Source organism: Cnephaeus nilssonii (genome assembly GCF_951640355.1).
Source record: "Cnephaeus nilssonii genome assembly, chromosome: 4".
NCBI lineage: Eukaryota > Metazoa > Chordata > Mammalia > Chiroptera > Vespertilionidae > Cnephaeus > Cnephaeus nilssonii.
Genome location: NC_137075.1, coordinates 2372962 through 2399356, shown reverse-complemented (window position 1 = coordinate 2399356; position 26395 = coordinate 2372962). Strand labels below are relative to the sequence as shown.

The following is a 26395-nucleotide window of genomic DNA, read 5'->3' as shown; positions in this document are numbered from 1 at the left end:
TTGTTTGGGCTTTGTGCCACTCAGAACCCATTTGCTATGCTGGGTAAGTGTGAGATAAGATTCTAAGGCTAATGTCCCCAGTCCACCCTTTTGAGAGTACTCATTTATTTACTGTAGGGTTTTTGTTTCTGTTTTTGAGATCTCTTCTTATATGCAAGATTTCATATTGTTAGTCTACTCAGAAAAAAATCCTATATAATAAAGAGGTGATATGCAAATTAACCCTCACACCATAACACCGTCACAAGATGGCAGTGCACACAGCGGGAGCGGGGCCGGCTGCTCCGCACGCCCACTGCCACAGTTCCCGCAGCCCCTTGGGGGGGGCGGGAGGTCCGGTGGCCGCTCCGCATGCCTGCCGCAGGAGTTCCCTCAGCCCCACCAGGGGGCGGGTCCCAGCTGCTGCTCTGCATGGCTTCCACCAGGGTTCCCTCAGCCCCGTGCGCTGCAGAGGCGGCTCCGCGGGGGGTCCCGTGGCTCCGTGTGGCTTAATGCTGCGTCTGTCTGCGTGGGCACAGGCAGGTCTGGATCTCGTGGGATTTTGAGGCACATGCAAGTGGGCGGGGACTTGACTCTGGGTCTCCCGGCGCGGGCGGACTTGACATTGCGTCCCCGTGGGTGCCGGCCCAGACTCTGACAGCAGGGAGGAGGGAGTCCCATCCCCCACATAATCAGCCAGAATCAGCTGTTGGTCAGCCAGCTCTCAGCGGCCTGATAGCCAGGACTCTCATTCACCTGCATCCCAGACCCTGACAGCCGGGAGGTGGGAATGTGTCTAAAGAGCAACTATTGACACAATGTAGCTCTACAGCTGAAAGAAGTCGCCATCATCTGCAGAAAAGGTCTCAAGACCAACGTGCCTCTGAAGCTGAAAAAAGGCAGTGTCGGTGACAGAATGTATCTGAAGAGCAACTATTGGCACAACGTAACTCTGCAGCTGAAAGAAGCCGGCGTCATCGACAGAAAATGTCTAAAGACCAACGTGCCTCTGAAACTGAAAGAAGGCGGCGGCAACGACAGAATATGTCTAAAGAACAGTCATCAACAAGTACTACCAATAATGGTAGGAACTGCCTTCACGGCTAAAATGGAGTGTATGAGGATGCAATTCTCGAACATAGTTGTGGTGGAATGACTGTTAGATGTGAATTTTGCCTATCACTAAATTTCTCTGATGAAAAACCATCTGATAGAAAATTTACTCGATGTTGTAGCAAAGGTAAAGTTTGTCCAAATGATACACATTTTCCAGAATACCCAGCATATTTAAAAAGATTAATGACAAACAAAGATTTTGACAGTAAAAATTTCATGGAAAATATTCATTCAATAAATAGTTCTTTTGCTTTTGCTTCCATGGGTGCAAATATTGCATTGCCATCAGGATGTGGACCATACTGTTTTAGAATATGCGGACAAGTTTATCACCGTACTGGAACTTTACATCCTTCAGATGGTGTTTCTCGGAAGTTTGCTCAACTCTATATTTTAGATACGGCCGAAGCGACAAGTAAAAGATTAGCAATGCCAGAAAACCAGGGCTGCTCAGAAAGACTCATGATCAACATCAACAACCTCATGTATGAAATAAACAAATTAACAAAATCGTACAAGATGCTACATGAGGTAGAAAAGGAAGCCCAATCTGAAGCAGCAGCAAAGGGTATTGCTCCCACGGAAGTAACAATGGCGATTAAATATGATCATAACAGTGATCCGGGTAGATATAATTCTCCCCGTGTAACCGAGGTTGCCATCATATTCAGAAACGAAGATGGAGAACCTCCTTTTGAAAGGGACTTGCTCATTCATTGTAAACCAGATCCCAATAATCTGAATGCCACTAAAATGAAACAAATCAATATCCTGTTTCCTACATCAAATGCAATGACATATCCTATTCTTTTTCCACATGGTGAAAAAGGCTGGGGAACAGATATTGCATTAAGACTCAGAGACGACAGTGTAATCGATAATGATACTAGACAAAATGTAAGGACACGAGTCACACAAATGCAGTATTATGGATTTCATCTCTCTGTGCAGGACACCGTCAATCCTATTTTAAATGCAGGAAAATTAACTCAACAGTTTATTGTGGATTCATATTAAAAAATGGAGGTCAATGAGATAAATTTCATTAAAGCAAACCAATCTAAGGTGAGAGTTGAAAAATATTAGTGGTTTGATGGATTATCTCACATCTAGATCTCAAAATGACAATGTGCCGATTGTAAAATGATAATACTTCCATCATCTTTGGAGGGTAGTCCCAGAAATATGCAGCAGTGATATCAGGATGCTCTGGCAATTGTAACAAAGTTGGCAAGCCCGATTTATTCATAACCATGACATGCAACCTCAAATGGGCAGATATTACAAACAATTTACAATACTAGCAAAGACCTGACTTGGTAGCCAGAGTTTTTAATATTAAGCTGAATGCTCTTTTAAATGATATATGTAAATTCCATTTTATTTGGCAAAGTAATAGCTAAAATTCAAGTCACTGAATTTCAGAAATACGGACTGCCTCATGCTCACATATTATTGATATTAGATAGTGAATCCAAATTATGAACAGAAGATGACACTGACCGTATAGTTAAGACAGAAATTCCGGGTGAAGACCAGTGTCCTCAACTTTTTCAAATTGTAAAATCAAATATGGTACATGGACCATGTGGAACACAAATTCCAAATAGTCCATATAGTCAGACATCCCCCAAGGGGTACCAGATTGGAGAGGGTGCAGGCTGGGCTGAGGGACACCGCCCCACCCCCCATGCATGAATTTTGTGCACCGGGCCACTAGTATGGTAAATAAAACCTTCTAAACCACACCCCCCTCAAGTCTTTTTCCTAGGAGGACCAGATTTGCAGAAGTGCCCTCCAGCAGGCTGTGGAAATTGGGCCACTCCCAGTTTATAAAGAAAAATAAAATAAAATAGTACTTTCACACTAAAGCCACTGAAGGCTGGTGAGTTATCCTTGTTACAAATTTGCCAAGAAAATGTCTTGGGTAATGATAATTGGCTTTAAAATTTCAAAGTTGTTAAGACAAAATAAATATAACTAAAATGAAGGGTATATGATAAAGCTTTTTCAGTGATAGTTATATGCCTAAACATAGTTTTCCAAAGTCTTTGGTAACTTAAAATTTTCGGAGTTTTCTAGGTTGAATAGTAAAAAATTATTAAATATCTAGGTATTTTGAAATAACAGTGTTGGGTCTGATCTAATAATTGAATCAATACTCCCTCCCCGGGGAACTGACCTTGAGGCCACTTCACAATGGACATTCCCTTTCACTTAGACCACATTCCATTTTGCTAAGACCACATTCCACTTGCTAAAACCATTATCCTTCCCTCTGGACCTTCCTAGGATCCAGACCTGCCCAGAGAATTCTCTACCCAGAAAAAGCCTTCCTACAGTCCTTTAAAAATCTCTAACTCCCTGTCTTTGGATTCTGGCACCATTTGGGAGCTCAGCCCATCTGGTATCCAGATGACCTAATAAATTTATAATCCCTTACCACTTTGGCCTTGTGCATTCCTCCTTTGGTGACCCTAAAATTTGGTGCTGAAGCCTGGGAGGGTTGCATGGGGAAGGGGAGCCATCATACTGGCTTCGGTCACCCCATGTTTGCTACTCAGAGAGCAGTAGGCATCAGCTGCTCATCCTGGGTTTACCTCCAAATCCTATTTGGGTGACTCAATTGTTGGCCTCGATTAGGCCTCCCTCCCTCATGGGCCCTCCCAAACCAGCCAAGGAGGACGCTAGATTGGGAATCTCTCCTTTTCCATTGCTGACCCTCCATCCCACACCAGCCAATCTTCTCTAGGTGAGTAACCTCCCACAATTTCCTTTGTCTCGAGTTTTGACCACTCACTCTCACTGACTTCTCAAAAGTCCTAGCACTAGGCCAGAAGACTCCTCAGCCATTCAGCTTTAGGTCCTTCTGGATTGGGGATGCCTAGACTGGAGGGTCACCCCTCGTTTCTCGTGGTGATTTGTTCAGCAGTGGGGACGCCTCCCCTAAATGGTCGCCTTTGGATCTGTGGTCTGTCACTCACCCTTCCTCTCTCGTGGTCACGCCGCACTCCCTCTGCACACTCACAGGGGAGATCACGCCCAAGCCCTGCATTTTCTTTTGTAACACTGTTTGGCCACAATGTAAACTAGATGGTAAGTCTCAATGGCCTGAAAATGGCACTTTTGATTTTAACACATTATGTAATTTAGGTAATTTCTGTCACAAGGGAAATGGTCATAAATTCCCTACCTTCCAGGCCTTTTTACCCTACAGTCTCAACTCTCTCTCTCTCTCTGTCAGTCCTGCTCTACCCATCAGATTCTTCTCCTTCACACAAAACATCATACCCCTAACACTTCGGTTTCTGAATCTACTTTTGACCCAGCAGACCACCAACCTTCACCCACTTATGTGTCCCCTCCCTGATCTGCAGTGGATTCCCATAACCCAGACCCTCCTAACCAGCAACCATCTTCTCCCCGGGCCCTGAGAGCCCAAATACTGAGAACGTGAGCTCCAAAACAGCCTTATCCCACCTAACACTCGCTCTAGGGCCACCCAAAGGCCGCCTTCCTCAACAGCTTCTTCTATTCCCGAGCCCATTCTACCCAAGGGAGGGAGCAGGAACTGAGGGGATAGTCCGAGTCCATGTCCCATTTTCTTTGTCTGACCTCACACAGATTGCGAGGCATCTCAGGTCTTTTTCCACTGATCCCACCACATTTACTAAGGAATTTGAATACCTGACCTGGCACGACATCTATGTCATCCTGTCCTTCTCTCTCACCCCAGAGGAGAAGGAGTGCGTTTGGCTAGCAACTCAGGACCATGCTGATGCCCTCCATAGACAGGACTCTGGTTGGCACTGGCACGGTCCCTCAAACTAACCCAAGGTAGGACTGTCAGGTTAATTCTCCAGGCACCAGCTCCATAGCCATATTGCCGAACTCAAAAAGACTGCCTGTAATGCAGTCAACTATGACAAACTTAATAAAATCACTCAGGGCCCTGATGAAAACCCAACTCTCTTCCTCTTGCCTCATGGAGGCCTTACAGAAACTTACCACCTTAGACCTCACCTCCCCAGAGGGAACCTTCTTCATATATATATATATATATATATATATATATATATATATATGTTTGATTTTTTACAGAGAGGAAGGGAGAGGGAGAGTTAGAAACATCGATGAGAGAGAAACATCGATCAGCTGCCTCCTGCACACCCCCTACTGGGGATGTGCCCGCAACCAAGGTACATGCCCTTGACTGGAATCGAACCTGGGACCCTTCAGTCCACAGGCCGATGCTCTATCCACTGAGCCACACCGGTCAGGGCGGGAACCTTCTTCTGAACATCCATTTTATATTCCCAATCAACCCCAACAGACACCACAAACTTCAAAAAATAAACATAGGTCCACAAACCCCTCAAAAAAAACCCATTAACCTGGCCTTTAAGGTCTTTAATAATAGAGACGAGGAGAACCAAATCCAAAAACAAAGGTGAGATCAGGTCAAGGCTGAGGCCCAGAATGAGGCCTCCCAGCTCCTAGCCACCGCTCTCATGAACCCCAAATGAAGTACCTGTCTTTCAACCAAGGTTAAGTCAGGGGCTAAGCCTCCTCCAGGCCCACGCTTCAAATGCAACAAAGAAGGACACTGGGCCAAGTCCTGCTCAAACCCAAAGTGTGGAAGGGAAGGCCACTGGAAATCAGACTGTAGTCTGTCTTCTCCAGGTCAGACCTCAGCCAGTCCAGCAAGGCCACCCTCTGGATCTGTTTTGGAGTTCCCAGACCTCCTGGGACTGGCCACTGAAGACTGAAGCTGCCCAGGCCCTGACATGGCCCCACAGACTTACATCACCAGGACAGAGGCTCAGGTAATGATTGTGGTGGCAGGTAAGCCGATCTCCTTTTTAATTGACTCTGTGGCCATTTATTCTGTCCTCCCAAATTTGCTGGGACCCTTGTCCCCTCCTCAGTCTCCATTATGGGGGTTGAGGGACTAGTCTCACAGCCATTAGCCACCTCACCCCTGCACTGCATCTTACTAGACACCCCCTTTATCCACTCTTTTCTCATTCTACCTCAGTGCCCAACAAGGGCTACCACGCATCCCCTCATAATGCCCAGTTATCCCAAACCACAGTCACCTACCTCAGTTTCACTCTCACCCCACAAAGTCCAGCCATTACCTTAAAATGTTAACACGTTATCTCCTCCATGACTTTCCCCTCCTCTAAACAAGAAATACTTTCCTTTCTCGGGCTCGCTGGGTACTTTCACCCCTGGGTTCCCAACTTTAGTCTTCTCGCAAAGCTCCTCTATGACAGGGCAAAGGGATCCCTCACTGAGCCTTTAGATCCCAAGGCCAGCATTCTCACCCCTTTAATGCTCTGAAAACTGCTCTCATCTCAGCACCTTCTCACCTCCACCTTCCCAAAAAACAGTTTCTTTACTGCAAAACTGAAAATGCTTACTTACCCGTCCTGCTACTATCAGAAGTTGAACTCATTATCACCAAAACCTTAGCGTGTAATCGCTAAAGGAAAATGTGGCAGCTTTACATCCAAGGGGCTGGAGGCCTGGGAACAGGCTGTGGGCCTGCTCCCTCCTCCCCCGCCTTTTCTCCAGCCTCGGAGGCCTGTACATAATCCTCCAAAGTCTTTGGTCACTTAAAGGCTTTGGACCATTGCTGGGTTAAATGATAAACATCTAAATATTTTAAAATAACATGAAATACTGAAACATTGATTGCTAGACAAGTTTTAAATTTGCCTGCTCTTAGCTTTTATTACAGATGGTCTCTTGTACTTTGTTGAAGGTATATTTTCTTAGAAGTAAGAGTGTGTTTAAAGTGTGTTCATAAATGTCAATCTGAGAAATGCTGGTTGTTTACTTTTTGGCTAATGCTGGTTATTTGTGAATCAGTAGAAAGGTTTGTGAAAATTATAGAAAAGTTTGTCCAGGAAGTCAGGACCTGATCTCCGAAGGGACCTGATGTCCGAAGGGACCCCTTCTCTCCTAGTAAGCTAAAGCAAGCCCACCCAGGCTCTCTCCTGTTGCTTATGTTCCTAGATCAGAGCCTAGACTTTCTTTATTTCCACAGCTCATTCACAGTCCTTGACACTATCACTGAAAGGCGGGACAGGTCTTCCTGCTTGGCATTTAGGACCTTCTCTCCCCTTTTCTAGCCTTCTTAAGAGTCATACACTGCAAAGGACACCAAGTCAGGAATGGTCCCATAACACAGGGAGATAACCAAGCAGACCAGGAGGCCAAGGCAGCAGCTCAGAGGAAGCCTCTGTCTCCCCAGCTCTTAGCTCTACCCCATCTAACACCCAATACACTCCAGAGGAACTTCAGTTATTAACTCCTGGGGCCACTCAGGAAGATCCCAGATTAAAATTTCAGGGAAAATATATCCTTCCCCAGGGACAGGCCCATGATATCTTACGGGCTACTCACAATTCCATACATATAGGATACAGACCACTTTTACAACTCCTAACCCTAGCCTAACCTCCCTACTGTAGGATATCACCAAAACCTGTTCTACTTGTTACTCAGTATCTCCCCAAGGAAGGTTTGATTAGACCTCCTTCTTTCCCCACTCATCAGTCTAGGGGCCAAATCCCTGGACAAGACTGGCAAATTGACTTCAATCAAATATCTCTTAACCCTCATAGATGCCTTCTCAGGCTGAGTAGAAGCATTTCCCACTATGTCCAGCCACCTCATTACAATCAGAAAATGGACCTGCTTTCACATCTCAAATGACTCAACAGGTTATATCTCCTCCACTCTGAACATCCAGTGGATCTTATGTACCCCTACCAGCCTCAATCTTCAGGCAAGGTAGAAAAGGTCAATTCCTTAATTCAGTCTCACCTAACTAAATTAACTCTTGAAACTAAAGAACCTTAAACTACTCTCCTACCTCTAGCCCTATGTGGATCAGGGCAACCCCCGTGCACCCTCCTTTCTTAGTCCCTTTGAACTCATGTATGGAAGACCCTTCTTATTAGGAAACTTCCCTTCCACAGAGATCCCTCTAGGAGACTATGTCCCCATTTTAAATCTCATCCGACAATTACTGAGAGAACATGATGATTGACTTTTTACGGGAGACACCCCCCCCCCCCCGCCCCATTTCCCTATAGCCAGGGGACTGGGTCCTCCTAAAGGAAATCCATTTGTCAAACAATTTACATGGCAAGGCCCTTATCACATACTCCTAACTACCCCAACTGCAGCTAAACTGTCAGGCATACCCCATGGTTCCACCTTTCCTGATTAAAACCCGTCCCAGGAACACCACCATCACATGAGCTTGAGTCCCCTAAGTATCACAGCCACCAGATCAGGCCCACCAGACTCCACCTTACCCACATCCCAGAAGAAGAGGACAAATGAGTGAGCAACCCTGCACGTACCCCCTATGCACTGACCCCAATAACCCTGACCTCCCTGAAAGCCCACCTTCTCTCCCAATGCAAACCCTCCAGGTCCTAGCTACTGCCCCCTCTCCCTTTGCATCAGGACTCTCACCTTTCTATGGGACTCCCTTCTACAAGGGGACTTCGATTACCCATGGGATGAGGTTTCCTTCTTTCTAGATCCCAAACATACCCTTTCCCCACCTTGGGATGATCCGGACCCTGGAAGTGGGGATTAGCTCTCCTTCCCATCCTATCCCAACCCTCCTCTCCTAAACCCATAAGGAACTTTCTCACCTCCCCTCATCTAGAACAAAAACTTAACCTTACAATTCCCTCCTAAACCAGACCAATCCAGCCTTTGCCAGGAATTGCTGGCTCTGCCTTTCCCTCTCCTCTTCAGTGTCTACCACCATCCCTATAACAATCAAGAGATGGGGTCATGCAAAAATCACTCTAGCTTATAAAAAGGAAAAGAGACCAGGCAAATCAAGCCTCCCTTCTTTTCTGTACTTATATTCAATCTTTTTACTAAGGCAGCTACTTCCTCCATCCTGGTCACAGGTCATATCACTCTATACACCCCACTAATTGCCTAAGACCCTCTATGCTTTACAAGGTCACAGGACAATATATCAATAGGCCATCTGTCATCATCAGTTTGCAACACCACAGTCAACCTAGAACTACCCAACAGCCATTGGTCCCAATGGGTTGACTACCAGGTCTCCCCAGAAGCCAATGGTTATTTCCTACAGCCGGTCCATTTTACTTCTTATCCAACCATCCAGGCCCAAGGCTTCAACTGCTCCTTTACTTCCCTTTCTCTCTTCCCTTGGATAACAGCCCATTCTAGTATTCGCGCCCACTTTCACTGAAATAGGATCTCAAGTATGCATCTGTTACCCCTTATCGATAGCACCATGGTGACTACCCTCTGGGTTTGGAGTGTGGAACTGGGGAAAGGAACCTTATACCCTTTAGTCCATCTCTTCTCCCTACACCTTTTAGCTAATCTCCATGATAAGGGATTTTTCTTCCTCTGCGGGGAAAACACATACATTTGCTCCAACCACTGGACAGGAACTTGTACTTTCATCTATCTCTCACCCACTGTAGATGTAGCCCCCAATAATCAGTCTTTACCAGTCCCTGTAACCCATCATATCTGGCACAAAAGGGCAGTCCAGATAATCCCTCTCCTCATAACACTCTGAATCACAGCAGGTATTGGGACTGGCATAGGGGGCTTAACCACTGCTCAACCATATTTTGAAATCCTGTCTCAGGACCTACAAGAAAGCTCTGGATGCCTAACAAGGGGCAAAACTGGGAAAACAAGAACCTCACCCCCAGGGTAACCTATCCTCCTCTTTCATAGCACTAGTCAGGCAACTTACTAGTAGGTCCCTGGTCTTTTCCTCCCTAAAGATAACATCTAGGCTTCAGTTGTCTTTCAGCTCCAGGCCCAGAAAAGCAGCAAAACCAGACAAGTGATGCTGTGGCAGCCTCAGGACCAGCTTTTACCTCCCAAGTCACTCAACAGGACTGCTTTCAAGCCTTCACCAACCAGTCTCTCAGGGAAATTATGCTAGAACCCCTCGCTCCAACCAGGAGGAATCTATACAGTGTTCTAGCTGACTAAAATAAAAGTCCATCCCCTATGATCTCGATGTCCTCCCTCAGCAAGAAGTAACTACGGAAGATATGACTTCATCCCTATTCCATAAGACAAAAAGGCTGGAAAGTTAGGTCTGATCAACTAATTGAATCAATACTCCCTCCCCTGGGAACTGACCTTTAAGCCACTTCACAATGGACATTCCCTTTCACTTAGACCACATTCCACTTGCTAAGACCATTAACCTTCCCCTCTGGACCTTCCTAGGATCCAGACCCGCCCAGAGGATTCTCTGCCCGGAAAAAGCCCTACTAGAGGATGGATTTGAATCTGTTGATGAAGAATTCTTGTGTTTTATTTGAAGTAACTCTTTAAAATGTGAATGTATTGCTAATCTGAGGAATGTTAATTACTTATGTGTCACCTAAAATTAGGGCTTCTAAGGGTTAAGAATTCTAACTAATTGGAAATAAATTATGATTTTGGTGTAATAGAAGGCACAAGGCATAGAATGGTTTGTGGAAGTTGTAGAATGTTTATAAAGAAAAATGTTAAGAGAGACTGCACCATCTTGAAGGGGAGAGTGGCTGTGATCAGAAGCCTAACCTTACCTTCAACTGGGAAGAACTCAGATACCTTCTGGGACCATACTACCACAACACCCAGGGACCAGCTGCGAACCCACGAACACCGGTCTCAAGCAGCATGAATACGCATACGCAGATGAGGTCTGCACCTTCTCACGGAAAGGTTAAATATCACCTAGAAAAAGGTGAGGTCTGCAATCCAGGCTGGAGGGAGAAAAGCGCATAGCGGAATCTAGAGTTTCAAAGGAAGTCTGCGCCCCACAAAATCTACAGCCGTTGGGGTAAGCGTAGCCCGTGAATGTGGAAAGGGTCCAAAGGGTTGCTGGCAGAAGGGAACTCTAGAAATCAACCCGTAGCTGGGCTGGGCACAGAAAGGGAACCGGAAGTTCTACCAGTACACCGGCTGTGCTGTGCCAAGGGAAAAAGACATGCGTAGAGATGTGCGCAGTGCTGAGGGGAAAAGTTGCCACGTGATTACTCTGGCTTTTTAAATCCTTGCTTTTGATTACTATTCCCAGTACATAGGATCTCCCAAATAAAAAACACTCTCAGAGACTGCAGGGGAAAGTTGTTTTTGTGGAGCCTGGGGATCAGAGTAGGGAGAAACGATCAGAAACCAGCTCTGGGGCAGTCCATTCCCCCAACCCAGTATTAAGTGCGGCAAGGAAAACAAAAATTAAATACTGGCTAGAGAGGACTTATAGCCACAGATGTCAATACAGAAACACTGCCACCCAGGGGTGGAATCATAAATTGACTCTTGTGTAAATACATCTAAAGGCAGGCTGAGAAACTAAGAAATACCACGTGCTTGAAAACAGGATTGTGGCTTACAACACAGAGGAGCAGTGGAATGCAGGGAACTTCAATACTGTACTGACTACCTGATAGAAAACAGGCATGCCAAACAGAACAGTAGAAAAAGTGAATGACATTCACTACTGCACATTTTTATTTTTTATCTTTTACTTAAGAAACTAATTTGTGGGAGAAACCAAGATGGCAGCATAGGTAAACACCTAAACTGCGGCCTTGCACAACAACTTCAAAACTGCAACGAAAAGACAAAACGGACATCATCCAGAACCACAGGAAGGCTGGCTGAGTGGAAATTCTATAACTAGAAAAAAAGAGAAAAGCACACTGACACTCACAGGAGCTGCAGGAGGCAGAGGTACTGAGACGTGTGTGTGCGCGCGCAGAGAGGAGTGGCAACTGAGTGCGCAGCTGGCTTTCTCAAGCGGGAGGGAGACAAAATATCCCGACTGCGCTGAACTCCAGTTCCGGGCAAGACTCTGGGGACCCAGACTCATACGGGGTGAAACTGGACTGTCAGGAAAGAGAAAAGCACACTGAGACTCAGAGCAACTGCAGAAGGCAGAGGTACCGAGGCACACACACGGAGAGGGCGGGCAACTGAGTACGCAGCTGGCTTTCACAAGCAGGAGGGAGACAAAAGCTCCCGACTGCACTTAACCCAAGTTCCGGGCGAGACTCTGGGGACCCAGACTCATTTGGGGAGAAACTGGACTGTCTGGCAGCGGGCGAAACTCGGGGGCGGCTTTCTCTCAGAGGTGCTTGTAGCAATTACCATGGGACACTGAGACACAGGGGCCTCTTAGGGCAGGGCTGATGGGAAACCAATGCTGTCTGCTCCGCCCTGAGACTCCGCCCCATCCAAGCTGAGCACAGAGGCTTTTGCAGGTCTTGTCTCATAAGGGTGTCTCCAGCACAGAAGTCCTCCCATCGTAGACACAGCTGATCCTCACAGCCAATTGGCCTGGAGGTCAATTCCTCCCAGTGATACCAACAACAATCAAGACTTAACTACAACAAGACTGTGCACACAGCCCATAAAGGGGTGCACCAAGAGTGTCCACCTCAGGTAACTGGGGAGGCTGAGCCACTGGGCCCTATAGGACACCTACCACACAAAGCCACTCTATCAACTCAGGGAAGCAGCCAAAATGCGGAGACAAAGAAACAGATCACAAATGAAAGAAATGGAGGAAAGCACATGACTGAATATAGAGTTCAAAACCACGATTATAAGGTTTTTCAAGAATTTTCTAGAAAAGGCCGATAAATTTAGCAAGACCCTCGAGGATATGAAAAAAAACCAACTAGAAATTAAGCATACACTGACTGAAATAAAAAATATTATACAGAGTTCTAATAGCAGACTAGAGGATCACAAGAATCAAGCCTAAGATTTGAATTACAAAGAAGAAAAAACACTCAATCTGAAAGGCAAAAAGAAAAAAGAATCCAAAAATATGAAGATAGTGTAAGGAGCCTCTGGGACAACTTCAAGTGTACCAATATCAGAATTATGGGGGTGCTAGAAGAAAAGAGAGAGCAAGATACTGAAAACCTATTTGAAAAAATAATGACAGAAAACTTCCCCCACCTGCTGAAAGAAATAGACTTACAAGTCCAGGAAGCGCACAGAACCCCAAACAAGAGGAATCCAAAGAGGACCACACCAAGACACATCATAATTATAATTCCAAGAGCAAAAGACAAAGAGAGAATATTAAAAGCAGCAAGAGAAAAACAGTTAGTTACCTACAAGGGAGCACCCATACGATTGTCAGCTGATTTCTCAACAGAAACTATGCAGGCCAGATAGGAGTGGCAAGAAATATTCAAAGTGATGAATAGCAAGAACCTACAACCAAGATTACTCTACCCAGCAAAGCTATCATTCAGAACTGAAGGGCAGATAAAGAGCTTCACAGATAAGAAAAAGCTAAAGGAGTTCATCACCACCAAACCAGTATTATATGAAATGCTGAAAGGTATTCTTTAAGAAGAGGAAAAAGAAGAAAAAGGTAAAGATAAAAATTATGAACAACAAATACATATCTATCAACAAGGGAATTTAAAAATTAAGTGAATAAAAAAATCTGATGAACAGAAAAACTGGTGAATATAATAGAATCAGGGGCATAGAAAGGGAGTGGACTGACAATTCTCAGGGGAAAAATTCATATCTGAATTAAATATAATTTTCATGAATCACATGATTTTTTCCAACCATGAGAAATGGAAAAACCATTCTTAGCTGTGGCTATACAAAAAAAAGCAACAAAAGATTTGGCCCACGGGCCATAGTTTTAGAAACTAGTTTAGCATCACTGCACAAAGATATCCAAGTAGCAGCAAAAGTAGGAAGCAATGGGGAACTGATACATTAACTATGGCCAATCTAGATAATGGAATAGCATACAGCTTTTCAAAAGAAGGCATACTAATATGGAAATAAGTCCATGACATACTAGTATTGTTGAGTGAACAACCATCCTATCTAATAAAAGAGTGATATGCAAATTGACCATCACTCCAACACACATATGGCCACCCCCATGTGGACACAAGATGGCTGCCACAAGATAGCCTGCAGGAGAGGGCAGTTGTGGGTGATCAGGCCAGCAGGAGAGGGCAGTTAGGGGCGACTGGGCTGGCAGAGGAGGGCAGTTGGGGGAGACCAGGCCAGCAGAGGAGGGCAGTTGGGGACGATCAGGCCTGCAGGGGAGGGCAGTTGGGGGGGACCAGGCCTGCAGGGGAGAGCAGTTAGGGGTGACCAGGCTGACAGGGGAGGGCAGTTAGGGGTGACCAGGCCGGCAGGGGAGGGCAGTTAGGGGCAATCGGGCCGGTAGGGGAGCAGTTAGGCATCAATCAGGCTGACAGGGGAGTGGTTAGGGGGTGATCAGGCTGGCAGGCAAAAGTGGTTAGGGGCAATCAGGCAGGCAGGCAGGCGAGCGGTTGGGAGCCAGCAGTCCTGGATTGTGAGAGGGATGTCCGACTGCCCATTTAGTCGATGTTTTAGGGATGTTTGACGGGCAGTCGGACATCCCTCAAGGGGTCCCAGATTGGAGAGGGTGCAGGCTGGGCTGAGGGACACACACACACACACACACACACACACACACCCTGTGCACAAATTTTGTGCACTGGGCCTCTAGTACAAATATAATATGATCTCATTTCTGTATTAACAAAATGTCTTATGGTCTCAGACCTAGACACCTAGTATCTATCATTGCAGGCCCTTCCTTCTCCAGCACTTCCTTGCATCTTCTAGGCTCTCTCTTCAATTCTCTATTATTTTCTGCCTAGACCAGTGTTCGGCAAACTCATTAGTCAACAGAGCCAAATATCAACAGTACAACGATTGAAATTTCTTTTGAAAGCCAAATTTTTTAAACTTAAACTTCTTCTAACTCCATTTCTTCAAAATAGACTCGCCCAGGCCGTGGTATTTTGTGGAAGAGCCACACTCAAGGGGCCAAAGAGCCGCATGTGGCTCGCGAGCCGCAGTTTGCCGACCACGGGCCTAGAGGATTTTATCCACTCCAATGGCTTTAAATATCATTTATATACTGGCAACTCCTGAATTTACTTCTTCTGTCTGCACCTTTCATCTGAGTTCCAAACTTAAACTGCTTCCTAATGTCTGTACAGGCATCTCCCTCTTCACATGGCCCTCTTCAAACTCTTGATTTCTTCCCCAAACCTGTTCCTCCCCAGCCCTTTACGCTTGGTAAAGGCACTACTCTCCCACCCTCTGCTCAAGCCAGAAACCTGAGTTTCTCTCACCTCTACAGTCCATCACAAAGAACAAGCATCCCAATATATATATAATAAAAGCCTAAGCGACCATTGCAACCAAACAGACAACCAAACAGGCTGCGTGGGGCGACCAGGCCCGCAGTGGGGGACAGTTAGGGGTGGCCAGGCCGCCAGGCTGGGGGGCAGTGAGGGGCAACCAAACAACCGAACAGCAGGCTATGTGGGGTGACCAGGCCCACAGGGGGGCGACCAGGCTGGCAGTGGGGGGGGGAGCAGTGAGGGGTGAACAGTCTGGCAGTGGGGGCAGTTGGGGGTGACCAGACTGGCAAGGGGGGCAGTAAGGGGTGACCAGGCTGGCGGGGGGTGGGGGAGAGGGGCAGTTAGGGGCAACCAGATCGGTGGGTGGGGGCCAGTTAGGGGTGATCAGGCAGGCAGGCAGGTGAGCAGTAGTCCCAGATTGTGAGAGGGATGTCCGACTGCCGGTTTAGGCCCAATCCTGGAGGAGTCCCGGATTGGAGAGGGTGCAGGCTGGGCTGAGGGGACCCCCCCTCCCCCCCGTGCACGATTTTCGTGCACCAGGCCTCTAGTATATACACTGAGTGGCCAGATTATTATGATCTCTGAACGCATAATAATCTAGCCACTCAGCATATATATATTAGAGGCCCGGTGCCTGAATTCATGCATGGGTGGGGTCCGGCCAGCCTGGCCAGGGGGAGGGGACATGGGCAGTTGGCCGGCCTGCCTGCTGGTTGAATTCCTGATCGAGGGGACAATTTGCATATTAGCCTTTTATTATATAGGATATACACTGAGTGGCCAGATTATTATGCGTTCAGAGATCATAATAATCTGGCCACTCAGTGTATATATATTAGGGGTCTGCAAACTACAGCAGCTTGAGTACCAAATCTAACCCACCACCTGTTTTTATTCAGCTCACCAGTTAAGAAAGGTTTTCCCTTTTTAAATGGCTGGGGGAAATCAAAAGAAAAAGATTATTTTGTGATACAAGGAAATTATATGAAATTCAAATTTCAGTGTCTATAAATAAAGTTTCATTGGCACACAGCCACACTTCATTCATTTGCACATTGTCTGTGGCTGCTTGTACACTACAACAGCAGAACAAATAATAGCAATTGGCCTCAAATATTTACTTTCTGCCCCTTTGCAGAAAAGGTTTGCTGGCCTGATATATCTTTACTCTATCTCTTCCACCTCTGCTTCTCTCTCCAGTCTGCCAAATCACCATCAACTCTTGCCTGCATAACCACAGAAGTCTGTTCACCAGTCTCCCCACTTTATCCCTTGCCCTCCACCCAGTTCTATACTCCAATCTAAAATCTATACTCTACACAGCAGCCAGAAGAACTGCTATGAAAACCCAAATTGCATCATATCATCACTTTTAATATTTCAGTATTTTTATCCCAGGACTGTTCCTCTTACTTGGAATAAGATCCCAGCTCCTCCATGGCACTACCTGCCTGGGCCTCATCCCCCCAGACTGGCCACCCCCCCACAGTGGACCTCAGTTCCCTTTCAGCTCTCTCTATCCTGAGATTCACCTTGGCAGAAAAAAAGTTGGATCAGAGGTCCGCCACTCTAAGGTAGTCCCTGTCATTCATTGCCCAGTTTGTTTTCTTCTTATCATACTGGAAGTTGTCTGAGCAGGAAACGCATCTGCTTTACTTACTATTGTATTCTTAATTCTAGCAAAAGCTTGGGAATAATAAGAGGTCAGTGCATTGTTCAGTGAATGAATGAATGAATGTTTAGGTGGACAGAGGGATGGATGGATGGATGGATGGATGGATGGATGGATGGATGGATGGATGGTTGTATATGGGAAAAGGGTCTAGAACCCTGATAGGAAACCCAACCTGGGGTGTGGGAGTCTACAACTATTTTCTAGTTGATACACTTCTGTAACTTTGACAATGAGAATGTAATTATTTTACACTTAACCAAAGAAAAGAGCAACATTGAAGAGTTATATGGATTTTAGACAAGGCTCCATTACTCACTGCTAGGTTTGAGTGAACCCATTGTGTCTCTGGATCTTCATCTCCTCAACCCTCAAAAGTGGGTCTATGCTGTGACAACATGATGGGCTGGCCTAGCCACAAGGGTCTTCATGGAAGAAGTGAGCTCTGGTATTTCAGAAGATGACTTTGGAGTCAGAGGTAGAGGTTCAAATCCAGACTCGTCACTTCCTAGTCATGTGGCTTTGGGAACTCATACTCTCTAAACCTCAGTTTGCTCATTTGTAAAATAGGGATTATAAACTCTACCATTTTAGGATGATTGTAGGACTGAATTGAGCAGAATTATCTAAACATACCTAGTTAGTACAGGTGCTCTATGAATGGGAAGAGGCTTGGGGAGGGGGCAGTCTCCGGAGTTCCCTGGAAACAGCTCCATGTTGACCTTCCCTTTTTCTGATAATCTGAGTCAGTTTAGAACTGCTCCAAGCCCCATGATCCCACCCAAGAGAAGAAATCAATTCTTCCTCTCAAAGTGATTTCTGTGTGAGTCAGGGCAGCAGTGTGTCATCAGGACCAGTCCAGCAGAGTGGCAGCAAGGTTTTCTTGGCATCCTCCACCTACTTCCCTCCTGGCTTTAGGAAGAACAGAGAAGAGAGGAGACTAGGACAGAGAAGAGCCTTGGTCTTTCCAAGCCACACCATCCCCACCCAGCATCCTCTCCACACTGAAATCAGGGAATCGGAATGGGAGGAGGCAAAACCAGAGAGAACCCAGCCCATCTCTGTGGGTCCGAGAGCATGGTGAGACTTTTACTGCAGCAGCTGGTCTGCCTTTCACTCCTCTTCTGTCTAGGATCGTGATTTTCAACCAGTAAACTACAAGAATTTTTTAAACATGTAATACCTCACTATTTAGTCAGAGGCACTGACCTCTTTTCCCTTAGATTGTCAAATAAAAAATGACAACAACCAACACAACAATAGTTAACCAGTGTGAATGAATAAAAATTATAGCAATTTTTTTGTCAGATTGGCCAAAATATATTTTTTGGTGTGCCACAGAATTTTAGTAATTACTTTCATGTGTGTATGAGATGAAAAAGGTTGAAAATCGCTTGGCTAGGGGGCCACCCCAACATGAGTTTGCATCTTCTAGGGCTCAACATCACTTGAAAAGGCAGTGTGACACTATCTCAGAACTTCAAGTGTGTGCCGAGGCCATGCACACACATACACACATCATTGGAGGTACAGAACCCTGAGGTAAAGCTACACTGAACTCAGAAGAGGTCTACCCAGAAGAAGGGATGGGAACAAGGGGAAGGGAGAGAGAAAGGAAAGAGATGAGGGATTGCAAGATCAAATTAGAACAGGGCTCCTGGCAGGCTGCAGCACACATGCCTCCATTCAACCTCTGTTGAGTCCTGCTAGGTGCCTGCCTTCATGTGTCTGGAAATCCCATCCCTTCCAGAAGACTTTCCAGACTTCACTCAGGAAGAACCCATTTTCTCCAGATGTGTTCTATCTAAATGCCTCCCTACTTCTAAATTCTTTAAGTTTCTATCCTCAAAGAAGCTCATTCTAGTAGAACAACTCTGCTGATCCCTGTTCACCTAAGTATCAGCCCTCTTGCTCTCCAGGGATTCCCCCTCAGGAGTGTAGCTGGCTCCTTTAGTCCTCAGAGCTTGAAGGCCTCTTGGAATTCACCTGGTTCAGTGTCCATCTCCATGCCCATTGCACAGGTAAGAATCTAAGCCCACAGAAGGAGGGCAGGCTGCCCAAGGGCCTAGGCTGAGTCATCAGTCACCATTAGAAGTGACTAAGAGCTCTCAAGTGTCACCAGGACTTGATTCCTCATCTGTTAAATGGACTTAACAGGCTGCCTTGTCTGCCTCAGGGTACAGCTTGGGCTCAGACACAGGCAGGCCTGAGTTTAAATTCTGACTCAGAAGACTTGCTAGACACTAACCAGGTATAAATGCCTTAACCTCTTTGAGAACCAATTCCACATCTCTAAAACAGGGTAACAATCCTTACTCCACAGCTATCCTACATAATAAAAGGGTAATATGCAAATTAACCATCCCTCCGCTACCCCAAGATTGGGCTGGCAGGAGGCGTGGGGGGGCGGGACTCGGGTTGGCTGGGGTGGCCAATTGGGCCGGCGGGAGGAGCGGGGGGCGGGGACTCGCGAGTCCCCGTCCCCCGCCAACGCGATCGATCGGCCGCCGCGCCGCTGAGCGGGACCGAATGGGGCCTGCGGGAGGCTGAGCTCGCATCGCCAGCGGCGGCGCGAGCTCAGCGTCTGCGCCATGGCTGTGCTGGGGCACAGAAGGGGCCTCTGGGGCAGCGAGCCCACGTCCCCGCCCCAGCCGGCCGTGCGGCGGGAATGAACGGGCCTGTGGGGCCCAGAGCTCAGGATCCGCGCGGCAGGGGAGGAACCAGAAAAATGGATCCTTCCAGTTCCTGATGCTGACAGCCCTATGGGTGCCGGGGTCCTCCACCTGCAGCCCCCAGTCGCAGCCCATCAGCCCCAGTCACAGACTGGAAGCCCCCTGCCAGCAGTCCAGATGGGACCAGTGTTGCGCCGCAGTGGTGGGTGTCAGCGGGCATGCTACAGACATCAAATCACTGCCACCGAGGCCACCCCCCCACACACACTCACAAGTAGTATGGTCCAAGGGGGTGACTCCTAAGGCAAGGCTCCCATGGCAGCTGATGCTCACCATGCCAGGTGAGGAAGCCAGACCTGAAAGCCCAAGCCCCTGAGTACCCGAACTGCAGGGCGTCGTGGGCCAGGGCCCTGAGGAGGCCCCAGGACAAGCATCTTCCCAGAGGCTGTGCAGAAGAAGGGGAGGAACCTCTGGCTAGAGGGCGGGGTGAGGGATGCTGGCCAAGACAGGGCTGAGGGACACCCCACCCCTGCACTCCCATGCACGAATTTCATGCACCTGGCCTCTAGTCCTAATAATAAAAGCCCAGGGTTGTAACTTGTAACAACCGATCACGACCAAAGGCTGACAAACCAGAAGTCAGTGCTGGGTTGCCGTGGAGACCTTCACAGCAGCTGCCATATGCTGTGGGGTCGGCTCCTCCAGCCCATAGGAGACTGGCGAGCTGCAGCTGGTGGAAAGCAGTGAGCCCAGGTTGAGCAGCCCTGCGATCACGGGGAGAACAGGCCAGGCCGAGCCGCCCCGCAATCACGGGGCAAAGAGCCCAGGCCGAGCCACCCCGCAATCATGGGGAGAACAGGCCAGGCCGGGCCACCCCACAATCACGGGGAGAACAGGCCAGGCTGGGCCACCCCGCAATCACGGGGCAAAGAGCCCAGGCCGAGCCACCCCGCAATCATGGGGAGAACAGGCCAGGCCGGGCCGCCCCGCGATCATGGGGAGAATAGGCCAGGCCGAGCCACCCCGCAATCACGGGGCAAAGAGCCCAGGCCGAGCCACCCCGCAATCATGGGGAGAACAGGCCAGGCCGGGCCACCCCACAATCACGGGGAGAACAGGCCAGGCTGGGCCACCCCGCAATCATGGGGAGAACAGGCCAGGCTGGGCCACCCCGCAATCATGGGGAGAACAGGCCAGGCCGAGCCGCCCCGCGATCACGGGGCGAAGAGCCCAGGCCAGGCCGAGCCACCCCGCAATCACGGGGTGAAGAGCCCAGGCCAGGCCGAGCCACCCCGCAATCACGGGGCGAAGAGCCCAGGCCGAGCTGCCCCACGATCATGGGGAGAACAGGCCAGGCCGAGCCTGGCCAAGCTGCCCCGCAATCCCAGGCGAAGAAGCTGCTCTGCTGACCAACCTGCACTAGGGACCTGTTCGGCGGCGTGGCGCAGAGTCCGGGGCCTCTAGCCTGGAGCCACGGGAAATCTCCCTCTCCCCAGAGTTAGGAGCACCAGCCCAGGTCTACCCAGCGGCCTGGTCCTGACTGCGGGGGTGAGTTCCTGCAGGCTGGGGTTTGAGCCCCACGCATGAGCAGTAGGAGACCAGTGCCTTTGTTATCGCCGTGTGTCCGGGTTTTAATTGGACAAATGCCCAGCGTCCCGGGCGCCAGCTTAGTAAAATCTTTTAGGAGAATTCTGTCTGGGTTTCCTCAAACTCCCTCAGCCCCTACTCACCCCTCTGTAAAGGTGCAGAACAAGTGAGGCCCTTAAATAAAAACCAGAGGTCTCCAGCAACGGTGGGCCTCTCTCATCACAGTCATTAGGACTGGATGGCATTTGAGTATTTATCTAGGCACCAGGACAGAGAAACACAAGCTCAAGTCATGATCTCTGCCCTTAAAAAATTCACAATCTTATTAGAGCGAGTGGATGATAAAAGCACAGTAATAACATCAGAATGTAAGACAACAATACAGAGAGGAACAGAGGCAATTGCTAGGATGATTTTCCAATAATTAGTACAAAGAGTATGTGCTATGAATTAAATTTAAAAAAAGTATGTGTGGAAGTAGCTGCTTCATGAGTATGGCATCCCTTCCTATTTTAAAGGAAGCTGAGTTCCGTGTGAACTGTGTACTGTGCTATGATATCTGAGGCACAGGACAAGGGAGGCCCTAAGTGAACTATGCTTTGATATTTGAGTCATTCTTTATTGTTCGACGTAATTTATTTCTGTACACCTCAGTTTTGTAATAGTTAAATTACTAGAATAATACATCTTGCTATAAAATATTACTAGAAGATCAAATGATCAGATGACATTTATTGTTATTTTCTATAAATGAACACAATCTCTGGTATGCTAAAGTGATAGGTATTATAGAAATATTCAGATAAGGAGACGTACAGGCTTGGTTACAAGTGAGACTTACTATCACAACCCAAATTTATTGCTTAAAAAAAAAGCAGGGAACCAACTAGAAACTGAACCAAATACAAGCCCTTGAAGGGGAAATGTAAGTTGGATAAGCTTTGCTATTACAAGAGCAAGTAGAAAAAATTCAGATGCAAGACTGAAAACCACATTGCATCCACTCTAAGTAGCTGTTAAAGAAAAAGAATGATATACTATGAAAATACTTAATACAGATTGTAAAGACATTTGTTCAAAGAGGATTTCCTAGAGTAGGTGATATTTCAGTTAATTTTTTTAAATGTGAAGAGGTTAGCTAGATAAGAAAAAGATATAGGGGTCCCAAATTGCAGAGGGTGCAGGCGGGGCTGAGGGACACCACCCCCCCATGCATGAATGTTGTGCACCGGGCCTCTAGTCTATATATATAAAAGCCAAAGCGACCAAATGACTGAAAGACCAAACAACCAGCCGACCGGTTGCTATGATGTGCACTGACCACCAAGGGGCAGATGCTCAACACAGGAGCTTCCCCCTGGAGGTCAGTGTGCTCCCACAGCCAACCTCCCATGGCCGGCCAACCTCCCGCGGTCCCTTCCCCCAGCTGGCCACCTCCCCCCCCCCCCATTGGCCCCGATTGGAAGGAAGAGGGGGCTGGCCAGCCAACCTCCCACGGTCCCTCCCCCCAGCCAGCCTCTCCCCCCTCGATTGGCCCCAATCGCTGGCCAGGCCGAGGGACCCCACCAGTGCACAAATTCGTGCACCGGGCCTCTAGTTATGAGAATAAAATAAGACGATATACAGAAAAGACTTAGGAAAGTACCTAGCACCCAAACAGTGGTAACAATTATTACTATTATTGTTATCATGGGGACTAGGCCTCCTGGGCCCTCTGCACTGAGCCTCCTCTTTCCCTCCCACTCTACATTCCCCAGCCAATAGTCCTCTCTGTTGAGCTATACATCCAGGTCCCTGGGGCCATTACTCCTCCTATGACCCCCTTTCCACCTAGAACCCCCACCAGCACCCCAGCTCCAAAGCAGAAAATGCACAATTCAGCTCCATCCCTGTCTGGCTCACCCCTAGCAGTCCTCTCCCCCTTCCTCCTTCCAGAAGCTAGGTCAAGCACCACACATCATAGGCTCCAGCCCCTACTGCTGCCATGTCCCCCAATATAGGACCTCTCCCCCAAGCACACATTTCAGTGTCTCCCCTGAGGAGTTCCAGTTCCTCAGAGTCTATGCTGATTTGAGGGTGACCTAGGAGCCCTGCCTCCCTGAGGATGTATCTTTCCCTGCTCCAAGGCTCCCAACAAAAAATGCTTCTCGTCCCCACTCCCCGCAGATTTCCCTCCGACATATTCCCTCTAGGCCTCAGGAAGGCCAAAAGGCACAGGGGTGTGGAGGAGGCAGAGTACTGGTCAGAGCCAGAGGGTATAGAAGTGTCCCCTGGAGGTGTGGTTGTGCTAATGACACCCTACCTCACAGGACTGTTATGATGATTAAATGAAATGATGTTTACTGAGCATACAGCACAGCTCCACCTCCAACCTGAAAATCCAATGTCCTTATCTGGAACTTCATATTGCAGGTGAGGCGGACTGGGGATGGCAGGGGATGGAGGGTTGCATAACAGCCTCTTCCAGATGTTTTTGTTCCATTTGAGCCAAGCTGTTCCTTCCCTCTTTTGCTGGTGGACCTCCCTGTCACTCCTGTCCGGGCAGGGTGTGGGAGAGGTACAGCAACGAGAAGTTGCCACCCACTCAGAGGACAAGCACATGGGCAATAACATCATCCTGCCTGCCTTTTTTCTCTTTTATTTGACCCCATGACTCAGGGTCACAGGCTCAGGCCCTATGTAGTCATAAACTTGGAGGCTGTTTGGACCTAAGTCATTTTCTTCACCCAGCCCAAACCATGTCAGCAACAGGCCAGCAGCAGGCCAGATGCCTGTGCCACAACACTTTCTAGGAGTCTCTCTAGGTGCTGTTGAGTCCCAACTCATGGCTCTATGATCTCATTGTGTCTCTGACCCCAAACAGTAATGTCCAGGTAATTGCAAAACCCAAATCCTGCTCCAACAAATGAAGATATGTGACTCTGGAGAAGACCACAGTTTAAGGATGTGAGAATTCCCACAGGAAGACTCAGAAGTCAACTTCACCAGTAATACGGACACAGCCTCCTCAAAACAGACAACACTTCTCTAACTGTCCTTCCCACAAACATTCAAGCACCCAGATGCCAGGCATCTGAGCATCCCAGACATCCAGCCACCTGCTCCATGAGGTGAAGAGGACCAGGGGCAGGAGGAAAGCGGTCCTCAGTTGTGGCACCCTTCTCATGGCATTGACAGGCTGCTCACCTCTAACAAGCTGGGTGTCTGATTTCTTGGAATGCAGGCGTCTGAAGTACATTGGAAAGCTCAGAGCAGGCAGGCAGGAGAAACTACCAATGCGGTCATTGAAGAGAGAAAAGCACTCCAGAGATCAGTCATGGGACCAATAAAAGCATCGCTGAAGCCCACTAAATGAAAAGATTACTCCAAGAGTCCCCTTGTCTTATGACCCCTGAGTGCAAACACTGATGCTCACAGTGCTGACCTGAAGTCATGAAGAAAAATGAGCGTCCTGATGTCAGATTGTGCTGTACGTAATGTAGGGAGAAAGATTTCCATGCTCAACAGTTAACAGAAGTGGTAGTGCTTGAGCTCGGAAACTTGAGATGTCAGGGAAATGTACTCACCCAAAACAGTCCACTCAGACTCCAGCCCCACAGCCCCTCACCTTTCCCTGCCGCTGAGATCAGACTGACCCGCCCACATGTTTAAACTTCAATTTCAAGTTTAGACTTCAATTTCCCTCAGCCTCCAAAAGCACCCAAACTATAAGGAGGGCGGCACAGCATCAGATTTCCTAGGAATTTCTGGGAGGCCAGAAGGGATTAGCCAGGAGCTGAACTAAATAAAGAACTCTCTTAAAGACAGGCGCTTCATTAAGCTCACCGCTCAAGATGCCCGTAAGGAAAGGACCCAGGGCCTTAAATAACTGACAAAATCAGACTCATTTACAATTACCCACATCCCATTTTAAGGTAATTTTTCTCAATTAGGTCAATCACCCCTCCCCCCCCCTCAATTTTTTTGCTTTACTGTTTGCTTGACATGTTCTCTCAATGACAGACCCGTCACCCACCACACATTTCTTCTTAGGGCAGGCTGCCCTTTGAAATGAATCCCCTTTTCTTGCAGTTCGCTACCTTAGCCCCCAAACCTGTCCATTCCCTGGCTGACCAGCAAGTGAGGGTCTTGGGACCTGGAATTCAATCCCCTCCCCTCTAGTTTCCCCCTGGTCCTGCCTTCCCTTCCCGCCACCCAACCTCACCCACCACCTCCCTGAGACCCCCAAGCCCAAACCACCCCTCACCCCGTGCTTTCCTGTGCTTTGGTGTCCCGTCTCTTCCCTCCTCCAATACCCATTCCCCCTTCACCCAGGCCGGCTGTCCCCGCCGGTCCTCGGGATCTGTCCCCGCAGGCCCGCGGCCGCCGGCACCCATGCCTCCATCCTGCCAGCTCACACAGGGCGGGCCCCGGCGCCCCCTTCCCCCCGGGCAGCTCCCCTCCTCACTCTGGTCCGCAGGGCGCAGAGGCCGCCGACCCCCGGCTCCAGCGGGCTGGTTAGGCGTCCGAGCCACCAGCACGGCGACACCTCTGCTCCGCCCCAGGCACCCACCCCGGACCTCCGCCGTCGGGGCCGCCCTCCCGCCCTCCTCCTCCTCCGGCGGCGGGGGGGGGGGGGGGGGGGCAGGTCGCTCAGGGCCGCGGCCCCCGGGCCAGAGGGAGGGGGGCCCGGGCGGGCCGGGTGGGGATCGAGCCGCCCAGAGGCCCCGGGGCCGGGGCCGGCGATGACGCCGGTCCGGTGCTCACCGTGCGGGGGCCCGGCCGGGCGGGCGGGAGGACGGGAGCCCCAGAGGCGGCGGCCCCGCGGCAGGCACAGGCGCAGACAAAGGCCGCCGGCCCGCGCCACGCAGGCACTCCCCCGCCGCGCCCCGCCCGGTCCCGGCTCAGCGGCTGGAGCTGCGGAGCGGCCGCCCGGAGGCCGGGCCGAACGGGAGTCGGGGGCGGCCCGCGAGCCCGAGGGGCGGGCGGGACGGGCGGGAGGAAGCGTGGGCCCGGAAGGCGGCGGGAGCGCCCCGAGACCGGATGGGCCCCGCGGGGGGGGGGGGGGGTTGGAGCCGAGGCCTGAGCCCGCCCGCCGGGCAGGGCGCGGGTTGGGACCCGCCCCCAAACCCCATCCGACCACGTGGGGAGACGGTCGCCCCGGGAAGGGGGCGCAGGGCTGA

General features: G+C 49.0%; 1 protein-coding gene across 6 annotated transcripts in view; it reads right to left on the bottom strand.

Annotated features, from left to right (window-relative positions):
• CD276 (CD276 molecule) overlaps positions 1 to 26111 on the bottom strand; it is a 54720-nt gene extending 28609 nt beyond the window's left edge. For 2 of the 6 annotated variants that reach the window (XM_079768192.1, XM_079768195.1), the window contains exon 1: positions 25681 to 25901. Coding sequence is in view for 2 of the 6 variants with exons in the window: in XM_079768193.1 (XP_079624319.1) it covers positions 11843 to 12001 (159 nt within the window). In the remaining 4 variants the exon portion in view is untranslated. Of the gene's footprint in view, positions 1 to 11842; positions 13470 to 25680; positions 25902 to 25979 lie in introns of those variants that run through there. The other 4 variants (XM_079768194.1, XM_079768191.1, XM_079768193.1 and 1 more) reach the window with 4 other exon arrangements.
• Positions 26112 to 26395: the final 284 nt, after the last annotated feature.